This window comes from Antechinus flavipes, chromosome 1, assembly GCF_016432865.1.
Source record: "Antechinus flavipes isolate AdamAnt ecotype Samford, QLD, Australia chromosome 1, AdamAnt_v2, whole genome shotgun sequence".
In the NCBI taxonomy this organism is placed as follows: domain Eukaryota; kingdom Metazoa; phylum Chordata; class Mammalia; order Dasyuromorphia; family Dasyuridae; genus Antechinus; species Antechinus flavipes.
In genome coordinates this window covers 230,559,267-230,582,168 of record NC_067398.1, presented here as the reverse complement: position 1 = coordinate 230,582,168, position 22,902 = coordinate 230,559,267, and the positions used below count along the sequence as shown (strand labels likewise).

General features: G+C 35.2%; 2 protein-coding genes across 5 annotated transcripts in view; one reads left to right on the top strand and one right to left on the bottom strand.

Moving 5' to 3' along the window:
* Positions 1-22,902, bottom strand: part of DRC3 (dynein regulatory complex subunit 3) — a 100,482-nt gene that overhangs the window by 550 nt on the left and 77,030 nt on the right. Inside the window, exons 13-15 of the mRNA XM_051997792.1 lie at positions 16,929-17,052; positions 12,082-12,213; positions 11,582-11,695 (exon numbers count right to left, since the gene is read on the bottom strand). Coding sequence (XP_051853752.1) covers positions 11,582-11,695; positions 12,082-12,213; positions 16,929-17,052 — 370 coding nt within the window. The remainder of the gene's footprint in view (positions 1-11,581; positions 11,696-12,081; positions 12,214-16,928; positions 17,053-22,902) is intronic.
* ATPAF2 (ATP synthase mitochondrial F1 complex assembly factor 2) overlaps positions 1-22,902 on the top strand; it is a 42,797-nt gene that overhangs the window by 14,327 nt on the left and 5,568 nt on the right. For 2 of the 4 annotated variants that reach the window (XM_051997726.1, XM_051997746.1), the window contains exons 2-7: positions 32-76; positions 362-507; positions 1,539-1,636; positions 2,616-2,696; positions 3,552-3,664; positions 5,021-5,136. In XM_051997726.1, coding sequence (XP_051853686.1) covers positions 32-76; positions 362-507; positions 1,539-1,636; positions 2,616-2,696; positions 3,552-3,664; positions 5,021-5,136 — 599 coding nt within the window. Of the gene's footprint in view, positions 1-31; positions 77-361; positions 508-1,538; positions 1,637-2,615; positions 2,697-3,551; positions 3,665-5,020; positions 5,137-6,057; positions 6,120-9,367; positions 10,371-22,902 lie in introns of those variants that run through there. The other 2 variants (XM_051997736.1, XM_051997755.1) reach the window with 2 other exon arrangements.

Here is a 22,902-nt window from a genome sequence, read left to right as displayed (position 1 = left end):
AAACTATCTTTTGAAAATTCTTTTTTAATAGAAAGGAAGAAGTTTTATCAGAATGTCAGCATTACACAAGGTGAAGGTGAGTATCTGGAAGCTCTTTCTGCCTTTTTAAGGGGTGATTTGAAATACTTTTGTTTGTAATTATCTCAGTTGATAAATTATCCTTCTTTTCATTGCATTTTTTCAGTAAACAGAATATACTATCTTTAAGCCTCATGTCAGTTCAAGTATATAATATATATACTTTTTAAATTATTATTTTTATTATATATTATTATTTATTAATAATAATATAATTATATAGAAGAATGGTCATTTGCTTTTATTTATAATTCATGAGAGTTTTAAAATTTGATCTTTCAAGATGGATATGAGATAAACCTGGACCACAGAAAACTGAAAACTCCCAATGCCAAGCTCTTTACTGTTCCCAGTGAGGCACTGGCTGTTGCTGTGGCTACTGAGTGGGATTCCCAGCAAGACACTATCAAGTTCTACACAATGCATTTGGTGAGAAGTTAAAAGTGAATACAAAGTAAAGATGGCAACAGTCACACTTAATTATTTATTTTCTGATTGATTATTCAGTTTATCAATCAATCTTGATCACTTTTTAAATCCTCAGTCAATTTTACCTGGTTATTCCAACACACTCCACACTAGTCCAGTTCATATAAGTTCAGAGAGTACAAACTGCTTTTAATATATTAAGCAAATGTAATCAGATCGTTATAAAGAAAAACACAACTGGATTATCTGTGCTACTGCTTTCCATTAGCTTGGATAGCATTAAATCCTTAATAAGTCCAGCATTGTAGATGATAAAAAGAGAAGTAAATAGTATTGGGAAGGGAGAGTTGTTAATGCCCTTATTTCCTAGTAGCCTAAAACACTACATAAAAATCTTAATAATCTTCACAGGCTTAGTGAGTTAAACATTTTTCATAAATAAGGAAAACAGGTGTAGATAGTTGAGTTAGAAAGTTGGCTTTTGAGTTTGGTGATGTGTGTCAACTACCATTGCCAACTCCTGTTTTATCACATAATCCTGAACCTTAAAACAGACAAATTTCAGAAATCAGCTTTAATTATTATAATTATTCACTTTATTCGTATTTTGGGAAATTTTTAGGTATGCCATACTTTCTGCTCCTGATATTTGTTTTTCTGCTTCTCTTATCCATATGGATTTTGATCATAATAGAAGCTGAATAACTCATCACATTTCAGGGATAAATATAAATAGAAGAAAATACAAATGACTTTGGGTGTGTTTAAAAAAACTATTCAGGTATTTCTAAAAAAATCATAATCTTAGTCTCTTTATTACACTGGCTTAGTATACGGCTGTCATGGTACTAATAGTCATATTGGGGGACTTAAATTTGGAACATCAGTCTCTTGCTAATTTGGAGTGACATCAGTCTCTTACATTTAGCCTCTCTCTTCTTAAACAGTAATGACTTTGTGAAAGGAGAAGAAGTAGTTATACCCCGGGGTCAATCAATTATAATAGCTGCTCTCTCTGTCTTTTGATTCAGACCACACTGTGTAACACATCTTTAGACAACCCATCTCAACGAAACAAAGATCAGCTTATCCAAGCTTCTATGAAATTTTTGGACACAGACACAATCTGGTAACAGACACTTGGACTAAATTCACATTGTAATGACGGTGAGCTTTAGATTGTCCTATAGCACTTGTCTAAGGAATTATTATCAAGAGTGATTTTCTTATTTTGTTGTGTAGTTTTTTGTTTTTTGTTTTCATTTAGTTGGAGTCAACTAAGCAATGACAACTAAGGAAGACAAGGATCTGTTGAATTCTTAGAACAACAAATGCCAAATGGAAGAATTTGTATTTTTAGCATTCTCGCTCTCAGTTTGCTTTGATCTATCCTAGGGTCTGCCTTATATCCCCCAATAGAGCCTCAGCTATAAGGCTGTTTTTCTGTTTTTTATCAAATTCCCATTCCTAGCAAGATATAAGATATCAGATGGCTCATTAGCTTGGCAGTCCAAGGTTTAAGTCTCAGTCTCAGTTTTACCACATGATAATTCTATGATAATTGGAGCAATCTTCTAACCTCTTTTAGTTTCAAGTTTCTTATCTCTAAAATTGGGTATGACTATATTTGTATTATCTAGTTAACAGATTATTGTGGAAAAAAAGACTTCTAAGTGATAAAAAGTTATATGTAGGCAAGTTATTATTTTTTTTTAATTTAACAGATCAGCATTTTAAAATTATACCCCTAAAGTAAAAATTTTTATATTCACTAAAGAATGAACTTGAATAGATTGAATGGAACAAGGAATTAATTGGTAACAAAAATTTAGTCATTAGATTAAAGGTGGTATGTGATAATAATCAAAGGTTTTTACTGTCCAAATACCCAGGAAGGACTCTGAATCCTTTATATTTTTAACTGCCTACCTATCTGGGGTGGGAAATATTAAGGACTGACTCATAGAGAAAGCTACCTTTCAAGATATGAACTATTTGGGGGGAAAAAACTTTTTTCAAGTTATCATTTGTAATTTTATTAGATTACTAATAATGAACAAAAAATTGAACTTTTTGTTAATAAAGATTTTTTTTTTGTAATACATTAGTTACAGAGTGGAGGAACCAGAGACTTTAGTGGAACTTCAAAAGAATGAGTGGGATCCAGTTATAGATTGGGCAGAAAAAAGGTAAGAGACAAATCCTCATGAGTTCATATCTTTATTCATTTGTCCAGTGCTTCTCCTCGTGTTACTATTTTCTTATTTTTATTATATTGGCCCAGCCTTCCCATGAGCAATTGTTATTTTTCCAGATGTGAAAAGTGTTTTGTAATTGTAGTCACATAAGTTCCTGGGTTTGTCTTGGCAGGTAGACTTCCAAATCTTGTATTGCTTTCCTCAGAACTTATATGGGAACTAATCATCATTTACAATATGAGCTATGGAGACACTGGTAGAAAAGTTATCACATAAAAGAATCTTTAGAAAAAAATTGCACATGTTTAACCTATACTGGATTTACTTTGCTATGTAAGAGGTGAGGGGGAGTGGGAGGGTGAAAAATTTGGAACACAAGGTTTTGCAAGGATGGATGTTGAAAACTATCTTTGCATGTATTTGGAAAAATAGAAAGCTATTTTAAAAAAAGAGGTTATTGAAGAAAGTTTTGATAAGATCTATATTCTATATAACTCACTATAAATTTAATTGTGGTTTTAGATTGTTGCAAATGACTATATTACTTCATTGTCCAGACTATGCTTTTCATCCAAAGAAAGTCCTTGGCAATATTCTTCAGTGTGTTTGTCTTTGGGAAAAAGAAAATTAATTAAAGAGGCTACTGCTGGTCCTCTGTAAATCACTGGTTAACTGTAACTATAACTGTTCCCCAGAATCTCTTTAAATGGACCAATTTGCTTGAATGAAGTAAAGAATGTGAGTATATTCTTGAAAGTATAGAAAAGTAGCCTAAGATCATTTGGCTGAGCATTATACCATTCTTACCAAAGTATACATGCTAAAGTTTTATATATGTTATTGTAGGTATAATGTTAAGATTGGATCTTCTACAAATATCATGGGACCTGATATCCCAAGCAAGACTAAAGAAACTTTCATCAGTCATTTGGCATCTTACAACATGTGGGCCTTGCAAGGTAATAAAGATATTATAGGGTTTTTTCCCTGAAGTTAAGAAGGGAAGATATCGATGTAAGATTTACCTCATGCCCCTCCTTTCTGAGTATCATCTATACAATCTTGGGATTTAGAACTGGAAGGAACATTTGAGATTACCTAGTCCAAACTCCTCATTTTACAGATTAAAAAAAAAATGGGTCCCAGAGAGGTTATGTGACTGGTCACACCAGTGAATAGCAAAGCTAGTTAGTATTCCAGCTCAGGTCCCGTGAATCAAGAGTGCCACTATATCATCTGGGCCCTGTGAGGAGGGATCAAATCACTTGCCCAGGGTTAAAATACATTAGTGTAATGACAACATTGGTCCCTAGACATCTGGTCTTAGATTTAACTTCACCTTAACTATAAAATGTTTAGTAAATGTGCTGTGGTAGGACTTGGTAAGTAAAAAGAGAGAAAGACACTGTGGGGGGTTAGGGGGGATGCTGAAGGGGTAGTGTGTATGGATAGCTTTAGAGACATTCCTTCAAATTGAACAATGTTCTACTAAAGAAAAGTACTGGGCTAGACTTAAACAGAAACCTTACATTGTGGTACATTAGTACGTGTGAAAATAAACAGGCCAGCTTGGACAGGTGTCAGTAGTGTGGGCTCACATAATTGGGGTTATATGTTTTTCATGTTTAATGTACATATGGCTCACATTGATAGTATATGGAAATGGAAGGAAGAATTAGAAAATACAGCTTCTGGTGGGAGTAGAAAGTAGAGGGTTATAATGCTTCCTAGTCTGGAACAGGGCTTCTTAAACTTTTTCCACTCACAATCTTTTTTTGCCCAAGAAATTTTTATGTGACCCCCAGAGTATGTAGATATATAAAATAGGTATAAAAATCAATGATTTTGCAATTCCCCCATATTTGGTTACAAGATCCTACATAGGATCACGAAGCACAGTTTAAGAAACTGAAGGCTTTCTCAGAAGGTGAACTAGTGATATTGCTGTGCTTTTGACCTGCTGGGGCATATAACCACGCCATAAGCAATTTCACTCTTGCCAAGCCTGCTTTCTTCTAGCACGTTTAGATTCCTAGGAATCTACACAACTTTATAGCAGAACTCCATAAATATTTCTGATGATAATAGTAATTAATATAAGGTCAATCTCTTTCTTCCAAAAAAAAGTCATATTAGATATTTTTTTGAAACATTCTCTTCCATTTTCTCTAATGGGCAGAATCTTTTCTTGTCTTTTCCAGACTTATTTATAATATTCTGAACTGTTATTAATACTAATGCAGAATGCAAGAATAAGAGTATTATCAATATGGTAGTGTTGGCCTTGGAATATATTTTTCCATTCTGTTCACCAGGTATGGAATTCGTGATCACCCAGTTGAAGTCTATGGTTTTGTCCTTGGGGTTGATTGACAGACACCTTACAGTAGAAAAGGCAGTCCTGCTGTCTCGCCTGGAAGAAGAGTACCAGGTATGCAAATTTATAGACCTGCCAATTTAAGTGTAGATATGATCCTCTGTTCAGTTCAGTTCAGATCCCACAGTGTAGGTTTGTGGTTGCCATCCAGAGCCTAAGTCAGATTGAGCACTTAGATCAATCTTGGAGCAAACCTAAAACCCATCTTAATGTTCACATATTCTCTATTCTTTTATTATTATTATTATAGCTTTTTATTTACAAGATATATGCATGGGTAATTTTTCAACATTGACCATTGCAAAACCTTCTGTTCCAACTTTTCCCCTCCTTCCCCCCATCCCCTCCCCCAGATGGCAGGTAGACCAATACACGTTAAATATGTTAAAGTCACATATTCTCAATTCTAAGAATGGCCTAGGACCAAATTTACTGAACATATAGGAAAAGGACTGAATTATACTGGCCTTTGAAGGAGAAGTAAAAGTCCACCTTTCCTAGTTCTGATAATACTTTCATGGGTAAACTTGCTTAATTAAACTTAATGTGTCTCTCTGGTATCCTGTGGATTTTTTTCCATCTGTTTGCTGTTTCTAATCTTATAAGTAATTTTCTTTCATGTTTTCCTTTATCGTGGTGCACAAGATTTTTTTCATTGGGTTTTCATTGGAGACCAGTCATCCTCAGATTGTCTTTCTGAGTTTTATCTTTAAAATCAGTTGCTTTGGCCTGTGGGTAATAAAGTGTTTGAGTTTTAGGTTTTTTTCCCAACTTTTCTGCTTTCTGACTTTTTTTTTTTCAGTATTTATTGTTATATCACTACCTTTTTGCATTCTATCTCTTCAATGCTCTTTTTAGAATATCTGCCACTTTATTAATAGTCTCTATCTTCTGTTCTAAACCATCAGTTCTCTTTTCACAATCTTTAAAAGCTCTAATTTCATTCCTTTTCTCTTCCTTTAATTTTCTTCTTAGGCTTCTCAATCAATCTTAGAGAGTCCCATGATTGTTCCAATACCACTTCTGAATATTTTCTTGTGAGTTTTTGAATTCTTTTATCACATAGTATTTCATTACTATTTAGAAGATCTTTTCTGGTTTGTTCACTTGTTCAATCAGTATTGGTTTTTCTGTGGGAATTTATTCTTTTGCCTTATTTGGTATATAATTTATTGTTTTTGAGATGAAAAAGGAGAAGGTTAGGTGTAAACATGATCTATCATTCAGCCATTTTACCAAGCAGCTTGTTGGTGCAGTGGCAGACCAAGAGTTGGGGAAAACTGATATCAATTCAAATTCAACCCCAGACCCTTACTGATGGTATGACTTTTAGCAAATCACTAAGCCTCTACCTGCCTCAGTTTCCTCATATAAAATGGGGGTTATACTAACAACTCCTCTATAGGGTTATATTGAAGATCAAGATGAAATAATCATTGTAAAATGCTTAGCACAGTGCACCATAGGAGGCACTACATAAATGTTAGCTATTATTAGTTTCCCATAAATGAATTTGACCAACTCATTCAACTTCTAATTGTGCCAAGTCTTGCCAGTTCTACTTCCACAATATCTTTAGTATTTATCCCCATCTTTGCTCAGATAACAGCTAGCCTAGTTCAGTCCCAGCATCTCCTGCTAGTCTGTACTTGGATCTCTCTACCACAGATCCTCCACATAACTGCCAGAATGATGTCACTGAAGCATAAGTTCTTACCTCTAAAGTCAAGGGCAAACTCTTCTGTTTGGCACTTAAAGTCCTTCCTAACTTTATTTCAAGCTCCAAGTTCTGACCTGGTTCTATATAACATCCCTTTATTCCCTCTATGGTCCAGCCAAACTGGCTTTCTTACAGTTGCTCATGCCCAGTATATACTTCCTCATTACCTTTGATCTAGAGAAGGAAATGGTAAACTATTCCAGTGTCTTTGCTTAAAAAATTAAATGGGGGTCACAAAGACTTGGACATGACTTAAATGGCCAAACAACAAAATCTTGTATTGTTTGTTGTTGTTGTTGCCATTAAACATTTTCCAATTACATTTTAATTTGGTTCTGTCCAGAGGATACTTTGGAGTTTTGAGGGCAGCCAATTTTAATACCTCTGCTCAAGGAAACTCTCTAATAGTGAATGGCAGAAACTCTTTTCATCTGGGAGTTTCCTCTTTCTGTGAAATCGCTGATAAGTCCAGTCCTTCTCCCAAAGTGTTGCTTTAAGTAAGTAGACTTGAGCTGGACATTGGAAATTTTTCATTATCTGTCAATGTTTAACTGACTTCTTATGTCAACCTCACCAAAGTGTTAAGAGGAAGAACAAGCATTGATTGTAAAGTACTCTGTAAACTTAAATTTGAGGAATGTAAATGATACTAGAACACAACTTGATTTAACTTAACTTCATTAATTCAAAACTTGTATGGCAAATAATATATGCTAGGCTGAAGTTCAGTTTTGTGTATGAAAATAGTTTATCAAGGAGAGATCCAAATTCAATTTCCATGTAGTAACACTTAAATATTAACAAAAGATAGAATGGTACTTAATAGAAAGCTAGAAACGAGAGTACAAAAAACTTGAATACAAGCACCACTTCTAGCATACTGATTTTTTGATTCTGAACCAGGCCCTTTCCAGTGGTCCAGGTCAGACAGGAAAATAAAATTAAGATGTAATTGGGATATGTAATACAGAACAATATAAATAATGTATATGTGTCCCATAACTATTCTTTTTCTGCTTGAGTTTGACACTCCTTTTTCTGTTTGAATTTAACACCACTTCTTCAGACAGCTCAAGCTACTAATCTGTAGATCTAAGATGTGGAAGTGTCCAGACCAAAAAAGAGAGTAAATGAAAATTGCTTGCAAGGATTTTGATTATTTGCTTTTTCCCCTCAGTTGTCATCTTGCATTTTTAGCTACTCATGTGCATGTCCTATTAACAACTCTACACAGACTCATCATCTTTCCCAGTCACCCAGAGTTGAAATTTCCAAATGTTCTTTGTTTTCCACATCTTGCATATTTAGCCTACTACCAGATTCTGTCCATTTGACTCCATCTCCCTTTTATCCCTGGCTCTACTTAGTTCCTTCTGCTGTTATTACACAAGTCCAGCCTCCCTTCACTCTCATCTTTCCTCTAGACAATTAATAGCACTTTCCAGATGAATTTTCCTAGAAATTCCTTTTATTAATGTACAGTTTTGACCATATCAATCCTTTGTTCAGAAAATTTTAGCAGCTTTTGTCAGCAGGATCAAAAACAGAATCTGTAGCCTGGTTCTAAGCTGTCTTTCTGACTTTATTTCATACTACATACTATATTCCATCTATTTTATACTGTTACTTCTTCCCCTTACTCATATTCTCTCCTGGCTTTTATTCATTGGATGAACTATCCCTGTGCTCTTCATCTCTGAGACATACAATTCAGGGATTGGTTCAAAACATATTTCTTTTGAGCTGTTTTTCTTGTTTTCTGATGGGCCATCTTTGTTTTTTCTAATTTAATTAGGTCACTTTCAATGCCACCTACTACCTGTATGCTCTTTGTGCAAGCCACCCAAACTTCTCATCTTTTAAAAAAGGAGATTGATCTCTTCTTTAAATCTATCATCCTATAATCCTTTCAATTCTTCTGATTAGCAAGATTTTGACATTTGAGTGCCACTATCCATAGATAATGCCATTCCTGCATAATCAAACGGCTCTTGGCAGAAAAGTTATATAGATTTCTCTGACTAAGCAAAGGGGTATTGCAGAAATGACATAATGAGAAAAAATATAACCATTAATATCCATTATAATATCCCAAAAGAACCCAGAGGCAAAGTATGATACTGTTCTCTTTTGCCATTGCCTGGCTCTATGGCTGATTTATGTTATAAATAGCCCCATTGAGGCAGCTAGGTATCTCAGTAGATAGAGAGGTCTGGAGCAGGAACAGCTGGAGTTCAGATCCAGGGAAAATGACTTAATGGCAAACCACTTCAAAGAGTTGGCTATGACTAGACAACCAAACAGCAATAAGATATATTGGTGTGGCACACAGTTGTGCCAGTTGTTGTAACTAACTACTACCACATATTACAGGTATTGATAGTCTTGTTGGATGAAAGCTGATTCCTAAGAAATTGGTCCCAGCACTTTTATATTAATGATTTGATTCTTGAAAAATGAAATTTGGGGCAAGTGCTATTCATGGAAAAATCTTTGAAGATCTAGAACTCTTGTGTTTTTCCAAGATTACTTGATGCTAACAAAACATATACATTGTTCTCTTAGATCCAGAAATGGGGCAATGTGGAATGGGCCCACGACTATGAACTACATGAATTGCGGGCTCGAACTGCAGCTGGGACGCTTTTTGTTCACCTTTGCTCAGAAAGTTCCACAGTAAAACACAAACTCCTGCAGGAATGAGATTCTCTTACTGAACTCTGGATCATAGAGGAAGGTTGTACATCCTAGGTGACTTGAGAATGATATAAGCTACAAGTCATTGGATTTTTCCCCCCACTTTCTGCTAAGAGATCATCCTGTCCTTGGTCATTAAGAGCTATCCAGGAAAATACCTTTTAATAAGGGGGAAATGGAGCTAAGTATAGTTAGTACACAGGACTTTCTCCCTAGCTTTATTTTTAATATTAAATATTTCTTCAAGATCAAAACTTGTATCAAACTTTGTAATTATTTACGGCTCCAGAATTTAATCTCATTTTATTCATTATGACTGGGGTTTCCCTAAGGTTAAACATCTTACCTTTTAAGAGTGTATTTTACTGATCTAGGTCTGAAATAAGAGACTCAGTATTTGTCACCAGTCGGTAAACTAATTTTTATTCTTGGTCTTTCAACCTAATTTTTCTTAATTTATGTTTGACTTTTATCAAAAGTTCTCATGAAAGTAAATTAATCCTTAATCTTCTTTTTTTTTGTTTCTTAGAAAGTCATATTAAGTATTCTGTTCTTTAAAATAGAAGATGAAATATTTAATATAATTAAAATTCTAAAAAGTAACCTGATTTGAAAGACATATGAGAATAATTCAGGATTTCTCCTTAGTTTTCTTAAGGTCCCTTCCTTACATCATATTCCGTGTGGCAATCTGCCATTTCTTAGCATCACTATTTATATATAATACAGCAGAAGGAGCAAATGGTACTCCAAAAATGCATTCAATAAAGGCTTCTCAAGCAAGCTGTCTTTATTAGTTCACTTAAAAATAGACTTTAGGAACTTATGATAACTTGCATTCCAAAACAAATAAAACTGTCATCACTTAAAAGTTTTGAGAGCTTTCTTTCCTGTATTCTACAGCAGTTAGTAATAGAAATCACATTTCCATTAGGGTGCAGAGGGAGTTAAAGTTACTTTCTTTCAGGTTGTAAAAATGTAGCTGAATTACAATGTCTTTCATGTAAATTCATATTATTTAAAGACTTCTGAAAGAAATCTGCATTCTAAAAATGTTAACTTTACAATACCTGTCTCTCTCTTTCTCTCCTCCCCTCTCCATTTCTGCCTCTAGAGTCAGTGCTTTGAGGCCTCCCATCTCTCCACCCAAAAGCCCTCCAAGATGGGGCAGCTAGGTGGCATAATGGATAGAGCACCAGTCCTGGAGTTAGGAGGACCTGGGTCCAAAAACCCTCCAAGTAAAAGCAGAAGAACAGACACAGGTGGGGCTTGACTAGAGATCTCTGATGGCCAAGAAAGTAGACCTTTGCCTTGCTCTGCCTACGTGTCTGGCCCACATGTGTCTGTCTTCCCTTTGCTTGGCCCCATAGCATGTATCAGCCATCCTCTCTTGTCTGTGTCTGGCCCCATGTGTCAGCCCCTCACATGGCCTTCCTTTGGGTTCTGGCCAGGCTTTCTGTGGCTCAACCCAGCTTCTACAGATTCCACCTCACTTCTCTGTTCCTGGCCCTAACTTTTTTCTTGAATCATGTCGTGGTCCCCTTCCTCCATGAGCATGGGGTCCTCTTCCTGACTCCTCCTTTTCTTCTTTTCCCTCTATCTATGGGCAAATTCAGATTACATAAAAACTGCTTTTTGTAGAAGTACATAGAATAAACAATTCAACTGTCTGTACTAAGAAATGCTATTCTAAAGCTCTTTCAGTGTCCTTTTCATCTAGAAAGGAGAAAATCCCCTCTAACAACAAGTTTGTAACTTTTGTGGCCAACAGAGGCCTCCATGGAATGGAGCTATCGATCCTTCTGCATTTTTAATGGACCTGCCTGATAAAGTGACCAGTACTTTGACTTGATCTTTATTTTATTTTTCATAAATTTAAATATTTAATTCAATAAAATAAGCCATCTATTGTTATTTTCACATTTGGAACTTCTCAAGAGGAAAAAATTGAAAACCGTAGGTAACTATATATCTTTATACAAGTTGTCAGCCACTGGTCACTCAGGTACATGAGCAGAATTTTGTCCCTAATCAATATTCCTTTCTAAAAAGAAAAGACAGCCCTTTTTTGTGTGAACTTACCTAGTCTAAAAGGTCACCAAAATCCATGTTGTCCAGGTCACTCTGTAAATGGTCAACATATTGATTGATTTCTTTTACTCGTTTACGATTCCTATCGAGTTCATCATTATGAACCTGAGTATTTGAAACCAAAGATTTCCTTTTAAAATTCCTTTTTAAAAGCCTCTATATGTTTCCAGTTTAAGAATAAAGAAATGATTGATGAGTGATAAAATATTTGCATGGTTAGTATTTTTTCTATATTTTCATGAAAAAACATACAGGCCATTATTCTTAACAGTGGTCTAATCTATTCAATTCTGTCAAATTTAGAATGAGTTAGAAAAGCTATATCACTAGTAAGCTAATTTTTTTCTTTTTATATTTTTATTTATTGAGGCAATGTGTGGGGTGGGAGCTATACAATCAATATAACTTTCTAAGTAAACTTCCAATTCCTCTCTAGTCTGTGGTTGAGAAATAAAGTTACACCTACCACAATAGTGTTACTATTTACTTACCTTATCTACAGTAGCTGTACACCAACTGGTGACATTGGTTATTAAATCATCTTCTCGATTGTCTATCTTCAGAAGATGGATGTCATGTGATGCTCCAACTGCATTAACAACTGTATCTTTGTCAGAAAAAAGCTAGAAAATAAAATTGATCAAATATGGAAGGCATTTTGATTTAAAGCATTAAAATGCTATAAAAATCAGAACTTAATACCAAGTGAATGTAAGAGAAGAAATTCATTCAGTATTGATAGAGCCAACCCTGTAGTAAACCAGTTTGACAGCTGCCATTTAGAAAAAGCTACCTATATTTTTACAAAGGCCACCTGAATTCAGATTTTGCCTCAGATACTTCCTAGCTGTATGAACCTGGGCAAGTTACTGAAACTCTTGAGTGTCTCAGTTTGTTCACTTGTAAAATGGGAATCATAATAGCACCTATCTCTCAGGGTTATGAAGATCAATTGAGGTCAAGATTGTAAAGTGGTTGGCTCAATGCCTAACACATCATAAGTGCTATATAAATGTTAGCTGATGTTATATTCTAGTTGTTTTTCCATAAGTAAGTATGAGTATACTTATAAGTGTGTATATAAGCCTAAGAGTAAGAAAAAATGCAGTCAGAAAATTGAAATTTCACTTATTGCAAGTGACAGAAGCAATTATGGTTTAGTGAAAGAACATTGAATTTGCAGAGGCAATAGTGAAATCCTAGGTCTACAACTTGCCAATGATTTGAAGCCTTTATGTAACGTTCAGGGATTGGTCAAGGTAGCAAGATACAATGAATAAAATCTAAGATTCAGAGCTAAAGAATCTGAATTTTCCTCTTGGTCCTGCCTGCTCCCTGCATGATTTTGGATAAAAGTTTTTCATCTTTCTGGAGCTCAGTCTTGTTCTCTGTAAAATGAGAGAGTTTAAGTAAGCTTCCCTTCTAGATCATACAGTGGTAAATTAGTATTAGTTAGTAGTAGACATTTTTTTCTTCAATAATAAAAACACTAGCCCCAACCCAAAGGGCTATTTCATGTTGGTTCTTGTGTCCTGGTAATAAAATGCATTAAACACAAGTGTTTTGTAATTTACCTTGCTTGCCTATTGATTGATTGTTTTTTTGTTTTGGAGTTTTTTGGCTCAGTTGTCAGTATGTAGGTCATTCAATTTAGGTGAGCAAATTATAGTGAAGAAAAAAAATTTTTTTTTTGTCTGAACAGTTTAATGCATGATCCCTAAGAACATGATTCATTTGGAAGATTTTGTCTGCACTTGACTGTATAGAGGACAACATTCAAACATACCAATACTTAACATGCTTCTGATATTTCATCAATTTGGATGTTCTCTCCAATTATGCAGATCACTACCTCTCTACCCTGGTTGGTCCATAGTTTTTGTCCATGTCCTTCCATAAGACTGAATTTTGCCAGGGAAAAGAGGGCAGAATTTGGGACAAAAGAAATTCCATCCAATATGTGAGAAGCCTTCCACAGCTCTTGACTTAGGATCCCAGTGAAGTTCTTAAGTAATCCCCATTCTCCCTTGCTCTCAAAGCATGATTTCATCTTTTTTGCTTATATTTTTCTTCATGATATCCTTTATTCCAATTCTTCAAGATGCTAATTTGTTAAATGCTGCAGCCTTTTGTACCTCTCATACCTATCATACACCTTCCCAATGATACTTATTTTAAATTCTTAAAAGACTGGTGTACCATGATGCACAGACCCATATTAGTAGAATATTAATATTAAAAAGGCAAGAATCCCACAAGACACACTTATTAGAACCCTAATCTTAGTGCCTGGGTCTGGACCTAGGAAGAAGTTGGCCCCAAGCTTCCAAGCACTCAATTCTTGCTTTTCCCAAGATTGACCACTTCCCAGGCAGAAACAAGGCTTTTGTTGTTTTGTCCTTCATTTTTTAAGATAATCATAATATCTGGGAGTTATTGCCATGATATACAATTGGATTTAATATGAATTGGATTTAAGAGAGGGAGAGCTGTGCAAACTTCTTCAGAGCCATATGGATCCAGTGGCCAGATATAGATCAGAATGACTGGAGATAACTCTGGATGCAGTGGGAGACCTGGGCTCTTCTAAGCTAAGATCTTTAACAGGTCTCGGTTTGATTGAGGCAATATCCATTGATGATTAAGGCTGGGCAAGAAAGAAATGAGGCAGAGTGGCCTTTTTTACCTAGTTAAAAAAAAAAAAAACCAACCCTAACTTAATTCAACCTAACACCATCTGGACCCAGACCTGGTAATAATATAGAAATGTGTAGGAAAAAATAGTTTTCCCACATACCCTAAGTCAATTACAATAAAGCAGAAGTCTTTTCATCTAATCTAAAACTACAAAATAAAAAGACAGCCAGGTGAAGGGAAAGTACATTAATATACTCCTGATGGAACTGTGGTTTGAATTATAACCCCAAAGACACTTTGCATATCCTTTGACATGGTGATACCACTACTAATGAGATCAAAGGAAAACAAGACACATATATAAATATTTACAGAAGCTAATTTGTTTTAATAAAAAACAGGAGACAGAGTGGCTGTCCCTCAAATCAGGGATGATTATAGCATATATAGCATATGCATTGTTACATATAGCCATATGAATAAAATAAAGTGTTATTGCACAAGTTACAACAGGGACTGATTCAGGGAAACTAGGAAAAGACATGTATGAACTGAAGCTGAGGGAAGCAAGCAGAAAAACAATTTCTACAATAACAACATTGCACAGAAGAAGCGACTTTGGATCACAGGGCAAACAGTGAAATAAGAAGAAAGAATAAGACTAACTCTCTTTCAGCAAAGTTCAAAGAAGATCATCAGACTGCATGATGATCAAGAAATCTAAGAAGAACCATAGTGTGCTATTTTTTTCAACCAGATCAGCACAAGAATACCACGAGGGATTCATAGATTTGGAAAATGGATCCACCCAAGAAGGCCTGTGCAAAGCTTTCTATCACATGAATAAAGCTGGGACATGTAATGGGGATGAGGTAGCAGCTGTGTTACTCTGACCTTTCCATTGAAGGTGATAATATGAATATAGTGGATTATTAATACTCTAAAAGATTATAAAAGAGATGGCTTCAGAGAAGCCTATCTGACATGTATGAACTAATGAAGAATGGGTTGAGTAGAACTAAGCAAACAATTTTAATGATTACAACATTTTAAGAAAGGAAAACTTTGAAAGACTTGAAAGTGTGCCATAATGCTTCACCATGATTCAGAAGTCTAGTGATGACTCTTCCTATCTCTCTCTTTTTCAGAGAAGAATTACATAATTAGGACTGAAGTATGGATTTGTTTTGCTTGACTATGCTTGTTATAGACAAAAGAGTTTTGTTTGTTTTTAATGTGAGATGGGAATAGGAGGAAATTATGGGGTAGGATGCAAAAAAGAAAAGAGAAGAAAAATCTTTGAAGGGTCTTTTTAAATGCTTGAAAGAAAAGAAAGTTGAGAGATTATAAAAAAAAAAGACAATTTTGAAACTGACATTGAATTTGACATATATTTTAAAAGGAAGCTATTCATGATTAAAAAAAAACTTTAAAATTCAGGTGCAGACTCTTGACTTTTGAACAGTTGACTTATTAACTATTAGATATACATGGCTAGGGAAAGTCTTACTTCACAGAAGTGATTGTCCTTTGTTCCTCAATGCAGAACACTTGGGAAAATAATCAAGTAAAACTGACCAATCCATCCTGATCCTTAATCAAGTCCTCTTTCTGGTGATGGAGCAAAAGGGGGATGATGAAAGAACTGCTATTGCTAAAGGGGAATTGTCTCTGATTAGGCTAATTAGAACTTGAAATGCAGTTTCAGGTTTTATGTAGTAAGGATGGTTAAATGTGGTTGAAATAGTGTTTTTAATTTTACTCTACATATAGGTAAAATGGACCTTGGGGTGGGATAGGAACCTGCCATCTCCAGCATTCTTTTGGGGGAAAATAAGTTCCAAATAGAAACTTAAAGCTGGGATCATCTAGTCCATATCCAACAAACTGTATTCCAAAGAGCTTTAATGTGCCAAGCATGAGGTTTCTATTATTGATGTTAACATTTTCCCTTGAAAACTAGATAAAACTATATTATGCAGGGACTAAGCCTATAACTTCATTGGTATAGGATAGGAAATTCCTTTGAGGAAACTACCAATGTAGGTTGTCTTATAGAGTTGTCTATTATACTACAAGGGTGAGTTTCATGGATGTAAGAGATAAAATTTGAAACCAGCCATCAAGACAAGTTCCCAATATACTACACTATCTCTTTTCATATAAATGCAGCTATGCAATCAAAATGCTACTATGTAAAGTACATATTTCTATGTAAATGTGTGTATGTATATATGTGTGTATGTATATATGTGCGTATATATATATATATATATATATATACGCACATATATAATCTTATAGCAGTTTGGGACTCTAAGATGGGTCTAATTTTCTCTATTCCAAAATTTCCCTGATTTCTTTATCCTAGATAGATATTCTATGGCCTAAGATTGATATTTAGAAGTTCCATCAATATATTTCCAGTCTAAAAACATTCTATAGAAAAACAAATTTGGAAAATGTTTATCCATTCCAGCTGAATAGTTTATAGATAAGAAAACAGACTCAAAAAATTTAAGTGACTTACCCAATAGTATAATAGTAGAACCAGGACTAGAAATGAGGTCTTCTAAAGCCTAGTCCAGTGCTTCTACATTGTATTCTCCTTTTTTTCTCTTAAGTAACATACCCAATTTTTGAAACACATTTGCTTTGCATTTTCATATATATAGTGCCATAACCTTTTTTTGAAACTCACTGCTCGGACATCATCTGGCAGGTCCTCATCAAATTCACTCTTGACTATTTTCTCCAAGGTGTTTATTGAGATCTCCAGAAGTTTCTCATGGTGATGATTTTCAAGGTCACGGCACTGGGCCATCGTAGGAGTATAAGTTAAGGAAATAAGACCATCTTATAATATGAATGATTTGATATGACTATAGTCATATAGTTTACTTCAGAGGGACATTTTTATCCCTAAAAAAAGAGATTCATTCACTTTAACCAGCTTGTACTTGAAATACTTTTAAGGAGAAATCATAGAAACACAGAGTTCAACAAACATACTTTGAACATCATTGGGATATAAAAATAAAATGCCCTCAAGGAGTCTGGAGAAGAGAGCTAACATATAGACAAATAAGAATAATACAAGATAATTTATTAACAAGTGGCACATGAGGGAAAACTTCATGGAGGAAGGAGGTCCAGAGAGCTGAGTATTGAAAGACAAGGATACTGAAAGATGGGGATAAAAAAGAAAATATATTTCGGACATGGGGGAATAGCTCATGTAAATGTGTGATGGTTATGAGATTATGAGATGAAACACTGAATTTAGGGAATTACTAGTAGGGCAGTTTGCTCAAAATACATGAGTACCTGAAAAAGAATAACATGAAATTAGGTTGGAAGGAGATGGTGAAGAAGTTTAGCTGTTAGGCTAGGGAGTATGTATTTTATGAAGGCACTTGGAAGACATGTGGTCAGAGGAGTGCATATCATGAACAGTCCTGTTACATAGGAAGATATTTTTGGTATCGGTTTTGAAAGACGGGAGAGACTGGAAGCAGGGAGACCCATTAGGGAATTAATACAATAGTTTGGGTGAGAAGTGATGAGGGTGACAGCCTTTTAAATAGAGATTATGGGGAGAAGAGGCAGATGGAGGAAGGAAAGAAGAGTTAGCAATTACCCAGAGAATATGAGCCTATATGAATAGAGAATAGTGGCATCCTTAATTTTGAAGAAGGGTGGGTTTAGGAAAAAAACAAATTTTCTTTTTGATATGTTGAGTTTAAGATGCTGACAGTATATTCTGGACATATCCAGCAGGGAGTTAATTGACAATGAAAAGACAACATTCAGGAGAAAGATCAGGATTAAATATATAGATCTTGGAATCAAGATCTTGTGTCGAAATGGTAGTTTTATAGAGAGGAATAGATAAGGTCCTCAAGGGAAAGACCTTCTACCTGGGTTTAAGTCTTGTCTTTCTCCAATCCATTCTTTACACACTTGCCAAAAAATCTAGTATTAAAGCACAAGGCCTGATCTCATCATATCACTGCTCAAGAAGTTTCACTGAGAATTGAAACTATCCTTATTTATCCTATGTCTAGGAGAAAATATAAATTCTTCAGTGTAGCACAGAAAACCATTCAGAAATGAAATACTGAAGAACTCTGATGCAGTGATCAACCATATCTCCAGAGGGCCTGTGATGAAGCATGTTCCCCAGCTCCTAAATGAGGGGATGTACTTTAGGATATGGCCAATGCTTGCTTGACTGTATTATATTGGGTTTTTTTTTTCCTTTGGGTTTTTCATTGGAAAAAGAATGGGGATAGGAAGGAAAAAAGGATGCTAGCAACAGAGATGCCAAAGAAGAATTAGTGAAACATTTTTTCAAATTCCACAGAAGAAAATGGAAGGAAGTTTAAAATAAAGCACAGATAATCAGGACAGTTTTGAAAGTAATGTGGGATTCATTATATACTCTAAAAAAACAAAAAAAGGCAAGTGATTGATATATATATAAATTCTTGTTTTATATATAATCCACTCTTTGTGTTTTTCCCTCTATTTGGAAAAACTTTTTTTGGATATTTAAGTTCACAAATTAAAAGTTAAATTTTAAAAAGAAAGAAGGCTATTTATAGTCTGGATCCAGCCTACCTTTCCAGAACTATTTCACATTATCTTCCTCTATGCACTAAGTTCCACCCAATATGGTCTCTCACCTCTACGCTGTTGGCCAACCTGTACTCTACCAGGCATGCACAGTGTCCTCATAAATATCTCTTTGAATCCTTAGCTTCCTTCAAGTCTCAACTCTAGGCCAATATCTCATGAGAAACCCCTCCACATCCCCATAGATACAAGTGCTTTCTCCTTCCTCAAATTATTTTGTTTCTATTAATCTCTATAAATGTATATTTATCTCCCACACTACCTCCAGCAGGATGTAAGCTCCTCCAAGGCAGGGAATATTTGTCATTTAACTTTGAATAACCAAGCTTTCGGGCAGATGAGTTCCTTTGCTGATGGAGAAGGGAAGCATTTAGAGCATGGCTAAATGGACTTCTGGGAACCCATAGTCCAAAGACATTATGTAAATCTTAGTTCCCTGGAAGAGAAGGCCTCTGAGAACTTACAAAATTCAGTAAACAAAGAGTGACAGATTTGAAGAGGCTTAGTGGTGGCAGCAACATTGCAGCACACAGGAACTGATGGTGGGAAATATAAAGATGCCTTAATGAGCCCTCTGAATAAATATAATGACTGAAGTGGTAATACAGCTACACCTCCTTCCGCCATCCCCTCTTCAAACTCACTGAACAGGGATGTGGCCAGAGAGGTCAACTGAGGTTTAACACCACTCCTCCTGGAATTTTCTAAGTGATTTCTTTTCCAAGCAAAGTTGAGAAAGAATTTCAATTACTGTTTTAGTCATAATTTTTTATAAATTCCCTAAAACACAGAATTAAATTGGACCCGCCTCTCCCCACAATCAGATCTCCAGGAGAAAAAAATGTATGCATGACATTACTTTTAAATTTAATCTGCATAATTTTCTTGGTAACTTTCTTAAATTTGGACAGTCAACAAAACAACAAAGCAAGTTCTGATTTCTAATGTTTCCTAATTCTGAGATATAAACAGTCATATTAAAAATGTAACATCTGACTTCAGTACAAGCTGGGTCCAATATATGCCTGGATTCCAATATACTCCTGAATTTAGGATAATGACTAAAAAGTAGGAACCACTTATAGGAAGAAAAAGGCAGAGTTTGTGAAGCATAGCCAAATGAAAAATCCTAATGTTGAGCACTATTTCATCTATAAGAAAAGCCTATTAGATACTATCATTCTGGTGGCTATATTTATATGCCCAGTGCCTACCACTGTGTCTTGCACATGATAGATATTGAATGTAAATGAGAGACAAAAAAGACCCAAAACCAAGCCCTTGAGGGACAGTTGGAACAGACCTTGTAAATACAAACTTCCAATTCCATACTCATATTTTTGCTATGATAATCTTCATGTTCTGAAGTGCAAATAATAAATTTTTTTAAAACTATAAACAAAACCATCCTATCTTCAGGTTTAAATTATCAGCCTAAAAATTTATTCTTCCTATTGGAGGTCTCCAGTGCTAGTGTTAAAAAACTTCTTTTTCTCATTACCATCTTTTCAAATCCAAACCACTGACTGCAATGTAGCAATAACATGCAAATATCAACAAATAACATGGTGCCTTGAGGCCCAATTAAATCTGTATTGAAGACCTTCTGCAATAATGTTGCCTCAGAACATGTTGACTGATAGTATTTAACATTCTGGTTCTTTGGGCAAACAACCATTTCTCATACAAAGGAATTATTAGCTTCTCCATAAAAATGTAAGTATAAACATTTGTCTTCCTTAATATGCAAGACAAAAAAACAAACAAAACAAAGATTTCTCTACAAAAAAGTCTTTCCAGATCAGTCTCAGAAGATAGAATTTACCTCTAACTAATGATGAGATGGTCACTTTTTGAGCAGACTACAAGATGACCCTTTTATAGCAGCATGGCAGTATACTATATATAATCACCTGAGATAAACATAAAAATGTGCATTTAGACTTCAGACACTGATTGTATTTTGCTTTATACACTAGATTAGAATATTTATTTTTAATCTAACAAATTGACTTCTTAAGTTCTCTTCAAATACTCAAATGGATTAGAGACCTCATCAAGACTTATTTCCAGCATCACAGGTCATAATCATAATTGTCCTGTGCAAGTCTTGCTCATGCTCGAAAAGTTTGCTATGGGGAGTCCATCTGACATTTTAATTTTGACAAATATTTGGCCCATGAGGTGGATTTGAATTTTGGAGTTACAGTGGTATGCAAATTAGGTGGGACAAACAACCATTTTGATAATAGTTTCATTTGGAAGTGTTAACTCTTCGAAAGTAACCTTTTATATACTATTTATTTAACTTGTATGTACTGATTTATGTATATTATTGTCTCCTCCATTAAAACATGAACAAGTCTTTATAAGCAAAATGGGTGATTCTCCCATGAGCACCTCAAATGTGGAAACAAACATAAAAGGAAGTTGGGGCATTGACTCTGATCCAGAGATTCTGGGCCACCACCTTCTGGAAGTGCACATGATATAGAATGAGGATCCTAACTTTATACTTCAGAGCATGCACAAAGGTATTCTGGAATTGTTTCCTGCCTACTTCCTGCAGGAGGAAGAAAAATCTTTTAACTGGCTGCTGAGCTAGTGTAGAATGTATAGGAGAAAGCAGTAACTAATCAAATTCATTTCTCCGTTCCCTACTGGTGAAGAAGGTATGGATTGCTATGAGCCTCTTGATGGAGAATGTTGAGTTAGCCCCTATGTGACCCCTGACTCCAGGGCCATTATGTGGCTTCTGCAGTTGTTGGGTTTACTCCTTCCTACTCTTAGGTGAAGGAGAGTTGAGGACAGAGTGAATGACCTTATGTACTGTGAAAGGTCAGAAAAGCTGGCAGAGAAGGTCAGCAGCTATTGCTGCCCCATCCCTAAGGAGTAACCTGTGACTCAATATATGGATGAGGCAATTTGGCAGCTGAGTGTCCAATGGGTGTCACATTCAAGAAGTGAACTCCATGGTGGAAGACATGTTTGTAATATTTGCTTTAATTCTGAACCCATTTTCCTTAGGCTCTGGAAATAGGAGAGAGGATGTATCCTTGTTCTGGGAGATATGTTTGTACTTTTGTTTGTGCTATATCTTCTCAGCAAATACACTTTTTTAAAAAGTAAAGCTGAAGTGAAATGAGCAGAACCAGGAGATCATTATATATCTCAACAACGACACTGTATGAGCATGTATTCTGATGGAAGTGGATTTCTTCGACAAAGAGAAGATCTAACTCAGTTTCAATTGATCAGTGATGGACAGAAACAGCTACACTCAGAGAAGGAACTGGGAAATGAGTGTAAACTGTTTGCATTTTTGTTTTTCTTCCTAGATTATTTTTACCTTCTGAATCCAATTCTTCCTGTGCAACAAGAGAACTGGTTGGTTCTGCACACATATATTGTATCTAGGATATACTGTGACATTTAACATGTATAGGACTGCTTGCCATTTGGGGGAGGGGGTGGAGGGAAGAAGAGGAAAAGTCGAAACAGAAGTGAGTGCAAGGGATAATGTTGTAAAAAATTACCCAGGCATGGGTTCTGTCAGTAAAAAGTTGCAATTTAAAAATAAATAAATAAATAAACAAAAATAAAAGCTGGGACAGCTAGAAGGCACAGAGGATTAAGCACTAGCCCTGAAGTCAGGAAGACCTGATTTCAAATCTGGCCTCAGACACTTAACACTTCCTAGCTGCATGATCTTGGGCAAATCACTTAACCCCAATTGCCACAGCAAAAAAAAAAAGTAAAAGCTAATCAGTTAATCAATATTGAGAAATCATGATTAAAATAAAATTAAGAAGCTAATCAGTGGTATTTAATAAGCTATTAGTAGGCTCTGAGTGATTGATATCAGGGAGAAACAATGGAATGGATTCAAATTGGTATAAGGAGAACACCATTTCTCTAGAGCACTCAGAGTTAGATAAAGGAGTAGAGAAATAGTTAACATAGATGCCTTCTGGGGACCAAACTCTTCAGTGTGAATGAGAGCTGGGATAAGGATCCCAGAAAAGTCTAGCAAAGTT